General features: G+C 40.5%; 2 protein-coding genes across 6 annotated transcripts in view; one reads left to right on the forward strand and one right to left on the reverse strand.

The window, feature by feature from the left end:
- Nucleotides 1-434: 434 nt before the first annotated feature.
- On the forward strand, nucleotides 435-10,717 carry LOC306931756 (sphingolipid delta(4)-desaturase DES1-like). Of its 2 annotated transcripts, XR_013791056.1 has the most exons (4): nucleotides 435-635; nucleotides 5,165-5,907; nucleotides 6,852-8,787; nucleotides 8,840-10,717. XR_013791056.1 is itself a non-coding variant. In XM_079513363.1 (3 exons), the coding sequence occupies exons 1-3, from the start codon at nucleotides 554-556 to the stop codon at nucleotides 6,996-6,998; spliced, it is 972 nt and encodes a 323-aa protein (XP_079369489.1). In that variant the 5' UTR covers nucleotides 435-553; the 3' UTR covers nucleotides 6,999-10,717. The 2 variants fall into 2 exon arrangements, 1 of the variants encoding a protein (XP_079369489.1); XM_079513363.1 differs by having other exon boundaries at nucleotides 6,852-10,717.
- Nucleotides 10,718-11,763: 1,046 nt separating this feature from the next.
- Nucleotides 11,764-14,354, reverse strand: part of nvl (nuclear VCP like) — a 29,369-nt gene continuing 26,778 nt past the window's right edge. For 2 of the 4 annotated variants that reach the window (XM_079512331.1, XM_079512332.1), the window contains exon 24: nucleotides 11,887-12,187. In XM_079512331.1, the coding sequence (XP_079368457.1) occupies nucleotides 12,143-12,187 (45 nt within the window). In that variant the 3' untranslated portion in view covers nucleotides 11,887-12,142. Of the gene's footprint in view, nucleotides 12,188-14,354 lie in introns of all 4 variants that reach the window. The other 2 variants (XM_079512330.1, XM_079512329.1) reach the window with 2 other exon arrangements.

Raw genomic sequence — 14,354 nt, forward strand, 5'->3', positions numbered from 1 at the left:
TCATAATTGTAAATGCAGCCTTGCCCTCAATGCCCTCAGTATCCGTAAGCCCGTAACCCGCATACCAAGTTACCAACTACCTAAAAAAGTGAGCAAGGAGCGAGACTACTGGTACCACCCACTTTCAAAACAAAACATTTAGTAAATTCTCCTACAGCTACAGCACTGTCTGGCACTGCCACCAAAGCGTGGAATGCCCTCATCCCCTCCCTCAAAAAATGAATCACTTACATCTTTTAAAACAGGCCTGAAAATCCACCTTTCAGCAGGCCCAAGGGAGAGGGAAATGATCCCCCCCCTACCAATCAAAGTAGACCTGGTTGCTTGTTGCTCTCGCAAACCTGGCAACACTGGACATGAATGAAGTGGGCGTGTTGAATCTTTATGGTTCCATCCTCCTCGTCGTCTCTCGTCATGAGACAACATCAGTCACACAACACTTCACCAGGAACAGAGAAAGAACGGGCAGGCCGCCGCACTAGGGGCTTGTTAGATAACGGTCTCCAGAGCGCATATTTTTCAGTTATTGACACTCGTCGATAAAATACAAGCAATGGGAAACCGGATCGCCCGAGAGGACTATGAGTGGGTCTACACCGAACAGCCTCACGCAGACAGAAGGAAAGAGATTTTGGGTGAGCTGACGCTGCTTTCTTTTTTCTTTTTTTTTAACAAAACAACGAACGCCCCCCCCCCAAAAAAAAAACAGGCTAACGACGAGCAACACCACCGGCTAACTTAGAGCCAGCTTCGGCACAATGTGGTACAACGATCGATTTGGTGCTAGTGCTAGTAAAATTGGTGGGGATCAAAGTAAGATAGCCGTTATAAGTGGATTTGTCAGTTTTCTTGTTATCATTTACTTCCAGAGAGCTAAACGTTAGCTGCTGAAGCCTTCTTCTTTCTCCTAAAAAATAAAATAAAAAAATTATCTACGAGCCAACAAGCTTGCCTTGTAGAGCTCTTATTTTGGGGCAAGCGACACCTCGCGAGCTTAGCTTAACGGTACCAGTGTCAACAGACTTGGAGTCTTGGACACAAGTCGTAGCTAAATAAGTCCCAGGTAACAGTTATTCGTCTGTGGTTATTTGGTGTGGCACAGTTTGAACACAACCACGTCCTTATTTCGTTTTAAACACGTAGGCCTACGTGGTTTCTCTTTCCTCTCTATCTCTCTTTTTTATTTTAATTTTACCAAATTAGTCAGTCAACCACAGTCACTCCCGACTAGTCTACGGACATGTAAATGAAAATCAGAACCAGAAAACGCGTTTACACACACACACACACACACACACACACACACACACACACACACACACACACACACACACACACACACACACACACACAGTGAAGCAATATCGTTATGGATTAGTATAAAGGGCATACACGCCCTGGTTGATTCTAACTTTTTTTTAAACTGTTTTACTACTAATACAGTTTGCAAATAGTACAGTGGTACGATTATGCAATGGCTAACATTGCAAAAGGATAACGCAAAAAGCCCTAAGGGCTTAATTGTTTCCATTGTGGTCCGGTGTCAAAACATTGTAAAGACAGCATAGGCCTACCGGTAATCAACACTTGCAGCATACTTTGATGTAGCTCTGGTCCATAGGTCTAATGCGTTATTGCGTTGCATTTAGAGCTATGTTACTCTCGACTTCCGGGGCTCGCATTAATTCAGACTAGCCTCTCCTCTTTAGCGTAAATAAGAAGAACGTTTTTGCTACTCACCAAAACAAAGGCGGGTTGTGTCATTAGAAAGCCTACTTTCCTTAGTGGAAGCACTCTGAGCCCCCCACCACACGTATAAACGGTACTTTTTTGCCAAAGGGGGATTCTGCCTGACCCCTCTCAAGCATTGCAATATCCTCATTTCTCACAGGAAGAGGCATACAATTACAGATTGTATGTCAAGATAGTGAGCATGTGGAGGCAGACGGGTACCCCTGTGATGACATCAGGTGGTCCACTGTATGCAGGGTCTTGTCATGTTGAGTAGGCTTTCTGTGAAGCCCTTGTTTTGCGTCTTGTCTTTTTTTCACTGTTAACATAACAGACACTTAAGTTAATTGGTGAACAAAAGGTCCTCCCATTGTGCTGAGACCAGCTCTATGGAGACTCATAAAGAACTCATTGACAGAGGAGCCGTCTCCTGGGCTGAATTATTCATGTCAGAGTGCCCGACTCGCCTACCGAGTAGAGCAGTATCACGAGCCACTGACTGCTGGTCTCCTTCTATCATGTTATTATAAATGTCTATATGGTTCCTAATCGTAGCTTACCCAGGTTTGTGCCGGAGTAGCCTATTTCTTAAAGTTTGAGATGGGGGGCCACAAATAACCATGGGCTTGTTTTGAGGGGACTGCTCTTTAGGCCGACATCCCGTTAGTCCGACTACGTGGCCGGTTAAGACTCACCCTGTGGCTTCCGCGTGTGGTTATGGTTAGTTAGTAATGGGTCGGACATGTTACTTTTTTCTATAGGTTAACATACAACATTGACTGTAGTACTAGTAAAATGTTTAACATAGGCCTACTCACAAAATGGCTCTAAATCGAAACTTTGAAACCTTTTATGAATGCTTCATTTATTTTCATTTGAATCCATGTCGGAAATGTTATGCTCTAGAGGATGTTCCTTTTATGGCCTTTATTTAGGCTTGCATGCTGCTGTTCAGCAGCTTGCTACAAAGACTTGCGTCTTTGCTGCTGCCTTGCCTGATTGTTTAACTTGTGTGTGTGATCACATGCTTCAGGCCTCTCCCACTCTAAGCTAAGCAGTTCTCCCTTGTAACAATGTGGCCTACACACTCAGGATGTGTCAGGTCTTTGCTGGGACTTGCTCTAGTTTACCCACTGCAAGTGCTATTACAACTACCTGTTTTTCTCTGTCTTTCACCAGGCCAGAGGACAGCATAGGCTTAAGACTTATTACTTTTAACTATTAAGACATCACTCCTCAACTTATACATTATAAAGTACAGTTAAATTAGATTTTTGAGGGGCACTATCCCCTCCTATGCCCAGCTTTGAGGGTTTGTGTGAACACAAACATTGTCTGATGATTGGCTGATCACCCCATACATAGTGATGATTTGATTGACTGAGCAAAGTACAATATTATTGAGGCTAAAAGTGCAGGCAGAAAAGTGATTGGCCGGAATGACTATTTGATTGGCTGAGCATGGAATGTGATGTATGTATCTTTTTTTTAATCCATCCTGTCTAGTTAGGTAAGGTAAGGAGATACAGTAAATGCTACTTCACTCATCAACAGCACTGACTAGAGCTTTTGGCAAATACTGGCACAAGTCTGTAAACCACAAAGTGTAGCTATCTGCTGCTATGTTACATCAGGTGCTTATCTTGCATTCATTCATCAGCACTTTTGCTTTTACCACTGTGTGATGTATGTTCCGTTTTGTATATCCATAAGTTGCCATTTAGTGTCTTATCATTTGTTCATCTATACGTTCCTTAATCTAATCTAAAAGCTTCTGTGTGCTACAGAAGTGCTACTGGACAAGGTCAATAATGAAGCAGTGTAGACTAGAATGGGTGTGTAAATACAGGTATTTATTAACACTGTGCCGCTGATTGCATACTACACAGTAAGCCAGATCAGCTCGATGTAGGCATTGCTTGCCTGAAGTGAAAGTGTAACTAGCAGCTTTTCAGCAGTCTGCACTGCAGGTGATGACACAACTAGGCAGATCCTCTTCTTGTCAGTCCCTGGTCTGTTTTGAGTGACAAATATGAGAAAATGATGGAGCTTCCTCTTCCCCCTAGCTTGTTTTGTCTCAACATAGTTACAAAACAGCACAAGGACCCTTTTGGAATTAATAGTCATAATTATACACTATACCAGACACACCTTATCTATAGTTACTGTATGTTCTGTGAATTACATTTCTTAAAATGTTTATCCCATTTTGTAACACATTTTTCACCTGGTGTAAACTGTATATCCTGGGTGCTATGGGGGAGCCCCAAACTGAGCTCATGCTTCTTACAAAGCATAAGGAGTGAGCAGGGGGGATAAAAACTGTGGGCCCTACCCCTACCCTCCCTTACTCTCTACATTACCCAAAGCATCCGCTTACTCTACTACGGTATCGGCCATATAGTGTAACCGATCCTTGTTTGGCTTTTCTTTTCCGTTAAAAGAATACAGTACATTTGTCAGTTAGAGGCGGGTACATTTCAAATGTATTCACTATTGTTGTTGGCAGGGTAGTACAGTTAGCTTCCTGACTCGTTTATATTCAAATTTCTAACTTCTGCTCTGATGCCATTATAACATTTAAGCATGTAATTCGCCCTATAAAGAATCAAACTTCTGCTCTGATGTCTTAATCCGTAAAAAATAATGGTGGTGACTATGCCTTACACTAGTACAATAAGTTCCAGGGGCAACAACGCCTTTACCCCACATACCCTTGCATATTTACACATCTTTCTCTTTCATATCAGTCATGAAGATGAACGCAATAAAAAGCTATGTTGCATAGTTGTAACACTGCTCAGCTCAGTCACCACGGCAAAACTCCACAGTCGGATGTTTGAAAGATAATCAAAATGTTATGTTCAAATGTTATTCAGGAAGGCATGCTAAAAACTTGATGAATGCCCATGATTAGGCCCAACTGATAAGGATAAGCCTTCACATGTTCTGAACTTGACCTCTAATAGAAATAAGGGTGTTATAAATATTGGAAGAAATGTCAGCAATGCATTCTTTTGGATATGTCTTAGAATTTGATACTGTTATTTATAAAAGGTTTATTATGTATAAGCTAAGCCATGCAGTGAGTCATTGTTGCAAAACAATACAATTCACTTTTCCATTTTAAAATGTTGGCATTTCTATCAGGCGAATGTTGTACACATCATGAGGTGGTCTGCCAACTGGTCTTAAAGATATTAGGAATTTCAACAGGAGAAAATAATGACTAATGCTTATGGTATTCATTATTTTGTTCATTTTTTGAATAGCGCTGGAGAGGGCAAAAATATGCATTTATAGACAAAATGAGGGGTTCATGACCCTTTATATTTTTAGAACGGTATTCTCGTGCATTAACCTGATGAAACCTCTGTTGGTTCCCTCTCCAATATACCCAATCTTACTGTACTTTCTGCTTTCAACTTTACAGCCAAATACCCAGAAATCAAGTCTCTGATGACACCAGACCCAAGACTGAAATGGATTGTTTGCATGATGGTGACTATCCAGTTCATAGCATTCTACCTGGTTAAAGACTTGGAATGGAAATGGGTCTTATTCTGGACATACGCTTTTGGCAGCTGTATCAATCATTCAATGACCCTTGCCATTCATGAGATCTCCCACAACACTGCCTTTGGCAATAACAAGGCCATGTGGAACCGCTACTTTGCCATGTTTGCCAACCTCCCGATTGGGTTACCCTACTCTGCCTCCTTCAAGCGCTACCACCTAGACCATCACCGCTACCTAGGTGGTGATGGCGTGGATGTGGATATTCCCACAGAATTTGAAGGGTGGTTCTTCTGTACACGCTTCCGGAAATTTGTCTGGATCATTCTCCAGCCATTGTTCTATGCCATTCGACCCCTCATCATCAACCCCAAGCCAATCACCCACCTGGAGCTGACCAACACTACCATCCAAATCTTGTTCAACGTGGCTCTGTACTCACTGGGGGGTGTCAAGCCTGTGGTCTATATGTTAGCCGGCTCCCTGTTGGGGATGGGCTTGCACCCCATTTCTGGCCACTTCATTGCTGAGCACTACATGTTCCTCAAGGGCCACGAGACCTACTCCTACTACGGTTCTCTCAACCTGCTCACCTTCAATGTGGGATACCACAATGAGCACCATGACTTCCCCAGCATTCCAGGACGTAGACTGCCTATGGTAAGTGCAGCCTGGCTGATATCCTTTTAGTGCTATACGAAAGAATGTCAAATCACACAAACGTACATTATTATTATTATTACAAAGCTGATTCATCATAAAATATTCAGTACAAGATGAATAGTACACTGGCCATGGTACAGTTTAAAATGACCTGCAAGATAAGACAAAGCACTTTAATTACGAAGAGTAATAAAACACAGACAGCGACTATAACAAGCTGTAACTGTTTAAAAAGAGTAATACAACAGATTGTAACATTGTTACTGCCCATGCCTACAAATTAACAACCCTTGGACTGCCACCCCTATTCATATTTTTAATTCATCATTTTAATGCACACTATATCTCATTTTGGCACGGCAATCCTATAGTATTTAGAGACCCAGTCCTGATGGTGGCGGTAACTTCACCATTATGCCGATTTTGCCCGAATAGAGCGAATCTGGCGATGTAATTTCCGGTTTAATGTATCACAACATCCGCTATCTTTCTGCACTGTGTTACACAGTCAGCGATCAGCGTTTATTTGAATTACTAAGTCAAATTAAGCTCTAATCAAGCCCCGAATATCGCATTTTACGCAGCTATGCACATAAAGACCGGCAACGTGCGTAAGAGACCGTGCACGCGAGGATTTTGTCCGGTTTTATGTAGATTACATCGGCCGTTAGCCAAACTAGCCAAAACTTGCTACATTAAGCCCCCGATTATAGGGAATAAAACACATCCGTCAACGGAAGGTTTGGATTCATTGATTCAATCCGTCAATGGTAGTAGGTCAAGGGTTAAGGACTTGAAACCTGAAATGGCATAAATAAAATTGAGCATTGGCATAAGTGTTACTGTACATTAAATTATTTTGAAATTACTTTGTGGTTAAAGTTAAACCATTTTCCTACACTGTTAACTAGTTAATCCTTTTCTTTCCATTTGCTACATAGGTGAAGAAAATTGCAGCAGAATACTATGACGATCTGCCTCATTACACATCATGGGTGAAGGTCCTCTTTGACTTCATAATGGATGACGCACTGAGCCCATACTCCCGTGTAAAGAGGAGGCTAAAAGGAGAAGTCAAACAAGAGTAAAATGAAAATTTGTATTTTTCATGAAGAGCTTTTCTGGGAAGAAACTGCATCACCAGCCCCAGCTCATTATACTATCACTTTAATAGTTGTTGCATATTAATATACACGACCCCTCTGAGATACAAGAGTTTGAAAATGTGCTTTCCCACCCTTGTTAAGAGCAAATTGTATCCCCCCCCACCCCACCACACACCGCCATTTTACACACACTTTCATTTAGTTTCCAAACTGAAATCAATCATCAGCACAAATGTATCCCTCGCAAACAAGACTTGATGTTAGTTGCAAGAATCTCTGGGTTTAACATCACATTTTCTTCAGACAGTTCTGCTGAAGTTACTCAGTTGTGTAAACTGTAAATCTAATCTTTCTAAAGGGTTGTCACCTTTTACAAAGGCTGAGAAGGTATAATTCAGGGGTTGACACGAATGGTTGCCCGACTGCTCGTGGCAAGTATAAATAAAACGTTCTGGCAAGTGGAGTTTGCTTTCAGGTTGCCCGACGGGCAAGTGCGTTTGAGAGGGGGAGAAATTGACTTGCTTCTATTGAAGCAAGTCATATTGTATATTTAGAGATATTTGGCATAAATATATTGAAGTATGTCCATATCGCACAACGCAGAATTTGTGTTAAAATGAAGGTAATTCAAATGTTACCACTTGCCTGGCAGGCAAGTGCCTCAGACCTTACAGTAGTGTCAACCCCTGTAGTATACAATGATGTATATTGTGCTGTAACTTCGGGTTGTTTGAAATTCTACCTACAGTAGGATTTAACCCAATTACATTTGCGATCCATGTTATGAATTACGTGTTCATATTTGATGTAAATGCTGTGATTGTCTTTCTTAAAGCTCATTTTAATCAGAACTTTTGTGCCATTTGCACTTTCAGCAAAAGTTATATGTTCTGCTCTGATTAAGTTGCGTTTTTGGCTCACCCAATGGGGAGGATTAGGGTTCATTTATATTATAGGATGAGATCAAACATTTCCTTTGATGTATTTTGTCTTAGCATTCAATGTTGACCAAAATGAGGCCTTCAATGTGTAAAGCAAACAGTGCATTATATACCACTATCTTGTTAGTGCCTAGTGGTATACATGTAATGATCATTGCTACTTTTGAAGCTTTTTTAAAGGATCCCTGGCTAATAAAGACTTGCCCTCTATAATCTTTAATCTTTTATCCTATGTTTTTCACTGAATAGTCGCAAGTTGACGTCATCATGTCCATGTGTGGTCCAGCCTATGGAATTTATTGAATGCATGTGCTAATAAAAAACAACTTAATATGTCCTATGGTTAATGAGCATCAAAGCAATATTTTAAACGTTTTTAAGCACAATCCATAGGGCTGGACCTCACATGGGCAAATTACATCATGAACCTTACCTGCAACAGGAGTTTTCCCTATTGAGTGAAAGATGAACTATTTCTGAGATAAATAAAATATTTAAGGTGTTTTTAATTGTATGTATTAAGCCTTAGGCATATAAGTCTTATTAGCCAGGGATCCTTTGAAGTACACAAGGCCTGTGGTGGTTATTAAAAAAACTGAAAAAGAAAATGACAAAATGAATTTGTGAAGTATACTCCAGTAGCTTGTTCTAAGGAAACCAAAGGTAACTTTAACCAAATTAAATGCTATGAAGGTCCTTTGACCTTCACATGCTCCCACTGTAATCATTTCTCTCAGTTCTGCTATGTGCTATATGTATCCTTAACATTTTAAAACGCTCAGGCAATGTTGACATAGGTTCCATAATGAATCATGCCTCTTGAGTAATGAGTCTTACATAGACATTTCACTCATTGAGTGAACCTCACAAAATCTATTAGAGTGTGAGGTTCACTTCAGTCCTAAGGTCCTCGTGTATTTGACAAAATAAACTTCTTTGTCTTATTTTGTCTAAATGCCCATTTTAGTAATTACTTTTTAGTCACTTTAAAGTGCTACTACACTAAAGTGCTACTACAGATTGTCCATGCTAGTGCAATGAATTGTCTCCACCAGGCCGAAGGCATGGGGAGAGAGTATGTTTTGCACTTGTGTCCGTCCGTCCTTCCGTCCGTTATCAGCTAATCTCCGGCACCGTTGGCCTGATCCATGCCAAACTGTGCACACACACTCCCTGGATGCCAACGACGAACCTCGGCCCCAAATATTCCTCAACGGCCTGATATAACACCACAATGAGGCCGATTTAGGCAAAACACAATTCTGCAGATTACTCGTACACATTTTATCCATACATCACACAATTCGGTATACACTATGTCCATAGTCATGTGATCAACACGGATCTGCACAATTTCCCATCTTCCATCCTGATTGGCTAAGATTGGCTTCCATAGCTCACATGATTGGTCCGTTTCGAACAAAATGCCACAAATCACAAACAGTCCAATTTCCAGGAAATTATACACGCACACGACATGCCACTATTTTTACCCAAATCAGCCTCACGGTGGCGCTATAACAGGCCAATTCCTGTTTTTACCTATAACATCGATCTGTACCTGTATACAACTTATGTATGCGCACTCCCTAGAGGCCATGGAAAAACATTTTCCCTGCATCCCTCCACATCTGCCGGTTATAGCGCCACCATGAGGCCGATTTCTGCAAAACACATTGTTAGTCGCACAGATTTCATCCAAATCTCACACAAATCGGTACACATGATCAACAAAATGATTCCTCAACAAAATGAAGAAAATTGTTGCAAGAAACAAACAAACATGTTTATTACTCCTAAACATTTTGCCAAACATCACACGCACTCCTATCCTCCTGGTGGAGACCTGTGCCCAGAAGGGCACCTTTTCTAGTTTATTTTGTTGTAAGTTGAGTTGCGTTACACCTACATCAGTATTAAATTACTGCAGGACATATCTCTCATGGAGTTGAGCTGAAAATCTAAGGCTGTATTTGCACTGCAGGCCGAGTATTAAAATCTGTATGTTTGAAGTTTGACACTGTCTCACACCACTCAATATAAGATGCGTAAGATGTGTTCCCAGATCGTGGCATATTGTAACTGTTTGAAGGTCCATTGAAACATTGGTAACTAGCTACAGAAAGTTAAAAGCTTTTGAATTTAGCACCTTATTCCTTTATTCAGTTGCAAGTTGATGCGTTGGTGAAAATTATTGCAGCACCACTATCATATCTAAATCATCTGTCAACTTTTACTACCTTTAATTTATAATCCATTAATGGGGATGTTGCTTGCCAGAAAGAAATTCTAGTTTAGCAAAGATCCACTATAGTAGCCTACTACGGGGTGTAAATTAAGCTTTAAGGTCCGTACACACCAGGAGCGATTACTTTGATGTAATTATTGTTCTAAACCAGGTTGATTTTGACGTGAACAAAATAATCAACCTGTATGACCAAAATAAGTTGTGTGTGAAATAATCACGTCGCCTTTCTGTACCCGTTCTTTGCTCCTGGTGTTTATTACCTTATGAGCACAAATCTGCTATATGAGACGTCTCATTACAGTGTTGGGACAGTGTTAAGATGGGTATCACATTGGGCCAGATAATCAGAGGTTTCTGTGGGTATGTAAATCCAGCCATAAAATAGTCTGGTAAAACTGCAGCAATTGTCTATCAACTTGTACAGCACTGAGAGTCAGTTCTATTCTCACCATGTAACATCTGCTTTATATTTTACTGCACCAAAAAGATAAATTAAAAACTAATTGTCACTATGTTATTGTGGTCCATTTGTTTACTTTGCAGTTAAACCCATTAAGACAAAAAATAGCAGGTCTCGAGGCCAACGCAAACATCTAAAATGTTCAGATGCTTTCCCGGTTTTAATGGGTTAACCCATTGATGCCTGAGGCCGAATCTGGGAACGCCTTCTAGGGCCTGACCTAAGGTTTCTAAAAACCTTCAAATTATGATTCATTATTTTTTAAATAGTTATGTTGCTACATGTATAGCAATAGCTGATGAGACGCAGAGTGCGCCGGCATCAAAGGTAGAACAACGTTGCATCGGGCATCAATGGGTTAATATAGGATGACGTGATGCATTAAAGTGCACAAGGTCTGTTCAACCCTTGTTACAACATATTACAAGACATTCGTGGTTAATAATTAAGCCTATTAAAGCATTAGCGTGTAGATCAAATTCTCAAAGCAAACAAATCATGGTTTTACTGCCCCATTTGTTGGCCATCTAATCTAATGTAAATGCAATGGTTAATTTGACCATACTGCAATCTTGAATTGTGTTAATAAAGGGCCATTCACACCAAGCATTATAGAACTATATATTTGTTAAATAATTCTAAGGCAAGTGAACGGTATAGTATAGTTGTTAGTTATAGTTCTCTGTGAACTTGTTCCTTCTGTGTACAAAACTGAACAAATGTATTCATTACACAAATGTATACATACACAGTATCAGAGTATTTGAACCCTCACATACTCCTATTGGTTGTGCTGCTACTTTTCATACATTTAAAGCCCACTAGTGTACCCTAACCCTAACTCTAAGCCTTGAACTATACATTCACAATCCCATCCATGAACAGTGAACACAAACCTCATTTCAACATCCTGAAAGTGGGCATGCCCTGATGGTCAACTGTTGAGATTCCCACACATTGTAATCTGGAGTCTCAGGAGATAAACTTATTGAAATTCAAAATGGCAAGGTATTCTTCAGTGCAGTAGTTACATTTACCTAAAAACATGGGAACAAGTTCACTGCACAAAAACTTAATGATATCAGGGTGTGGTGAACTTCTGCACTGCAACACAGCCTGGGCTACTAATCTACAGTTAACAGTTTGATATGTATTTAGTATACATAGATACCTTTGATATGTACTAAATGTCATGTGCACATTGTCAATATAAAACTAGAGAAAGACTTGATACTAACATTGTATTGTGTTGTATTAAAATTTATTTTTGAGTTGATCTAGATACACCTTAATTACAACTTTAAGATGTACATACATTTCTCTCAGTATGAATTTGATTGTGAAAAACCTGAACCGGTATTTTAATAGAAAATGCCAAAATCTGCTGTACATGTATGACATGTAAATCATGTGTACACTGTTGAACTAGCCGTCTGCAGTCTGGTCTGCCCGATGAGCCTGTGTACACAGAACAACTTCATCTGGAAAGAGACTCCTTCAACTGCTCGTACATCCGTTGATCCTGCAGAATAGATTTTCAATGTCAAAGCACGCTGGTAGCCAAGGCTAGATTCATTCATCATTTTAAACCCATGTTCTACAAAAGACAGTTGTCCAATGTTCAATCAGCCGTTTCAATAATTGAGTATCACATTAGGGAAAAGATATTCACTGTAAGACTAAGTCAACCGGGTGACACCACCATATATGGCCGTCAGTCCACGCCTCTTGACACGCTCCATATATGGCCGTCTCCATATATGAAGATCACGACACTGATGTCATCAAACCCTGGATCATCACCTAGATCTGCATATATGGAGCCGGCCAGCAACTCTACATCAGACCTCAAACCCTTAGATCTCCATATATGGAACTGACCTGTTTGATGTCTCCCTTTTGACTGACCTGTCCATTCAAACTCTAGATTCTTAGTGCGGCCGGCAGCCGGAGAAAACTAGAGTTCTCAACAGGCCCGCAAATAAAGGCCCGGCCCTACCTGGGCCCTCATCAAACCCTGTACACTCAAAACACGCTCCATATATGGCCAGACCTCATCAAACTCTCCATATATAGGGGCGGCGGTGGCTCAGGGGTAGAGTGCCTGGATGGTAACCGTAAGGTTGCCAGTTCGAACCCGGGCTCCCGCAGAGTTACTGTCGAAGTGTCCTTGAGCAAGACACTGAACCCCTAATTGCTCCCGATGTGCTAGTTGGTGCCTTGCATGGTTTCCGCTGCCATCGGTGTATGTATGTGTGTGTGAATGGGTGAATGTAATGCACAATCTCTTTAAAGTGCCTTGGATAAAGGCGCTATATAAATGCACCATTTACCATTTATATATAGAGCTGACCTGTTCTGACATTCCATATGTTGATCTGACCTCATAAAACCTTGTACTCTCCATAGACACGCTCCATATATATGGCACTACAGAATTCATTCCATATGTTGATCTGACCCCCCCATGCCAAAGCGCCATCAGTCTGTCGTCACCCAGGCGGATGCGTACACACAACCTCAGGGCACACACTGGTGTGTGTGTGTCTATATATATATATCATTTATTTTTTCACTATATCCAGAGGCTGCCTGGCTTATGTGTAAAAATTCCAAGGACACCAGTCTACACGCTTTCATGTTTGTTGATGTTTAGTAAGGGGGTCAGGAAAAACTGGTTTGCCTGGCAACATGATATATGGAAGGAAGTTACATACTTGTCCTTAACAGTGTAGTTAAGTACAATAGCCTGTTTCCCAGAGAAAACAAGCAATGTCCCCAGGCCCTATGAATCAGCTCACACAAACATAATGAAAGTGTCTGGGGAATGCATCTCCTGTGGGACCATTACAGCCAAAAATAACACGTCATTTCCGTCACAATTATTACATAATCGTCTAATCGCCATTATTTGAGATAGTCGCAATTATTTTTGATTAATCGTCAATCATTTCCATGTTGAAAAATGTCCATACATTTTCAAACAGTTTTCAAAAATAGTGGAAATAGTTTACAACACGTCACGTGTTGTAAGCTTGTAGATTTGTAAATGTTTTGGAAAGAAATAATTATAAATGTGTCCATGATTTATTTGTATATTTAAGTTGTCATATCGGATTATGAAGCCTAAAAGGCAAATAGAAATACAAATTGTAATGTTCAATGCAAAAAACACAAATAAATTGTTAATTGCAATTATTTGTGTGACAATTAATCGTCAACTTAAATTTTTAATCGGTACAGCCCTACGTTATGTTCGATACTTGGAGTGTCCGTGAGGCACAATGAGCATCTTATTGTCTCTTGGTTAGACAGGATGATGCTAATGTAAGCATGTAGCATAGCACTGATATTCTTAATATGGCAGAAATGTGTTTGGGCGGTTTGCAGTGTGCAAAGCTACAGTAGCAAACATATTGATTCACTGATACATTTGCACAGAGGAATGTAACAAGGAACATTTTGACATAGATATTCCACAAATTCCATTTCCGATTTGCACTGGTGTGAAACCTTCCGTATTGCACTGGTGTGAAACTTTTCTTTTTTGCCACTCCTGTGGGACCGCTCCTCAATCCTTGGTTTTCCTCAGGTCCCTGAATTCTTGGGTAATGCATGTCTTATCATTATTATTGTTGTTCCTAATGCTCACAGGAGGAGATAATGGAAGCGAACATTGCCTATATCAA

The sequence above is a fragment of the Electrona antarctica genome, assembly GCF_951216825.1.
Source record: "Electrona antarctica genome assembly, chromosome: 10".
NCBI lineage: Eukaryota > Metazoa > Chordata > Actinopteri > Myctophiformes > Myctophidae > Electrona > Electrona antarctica.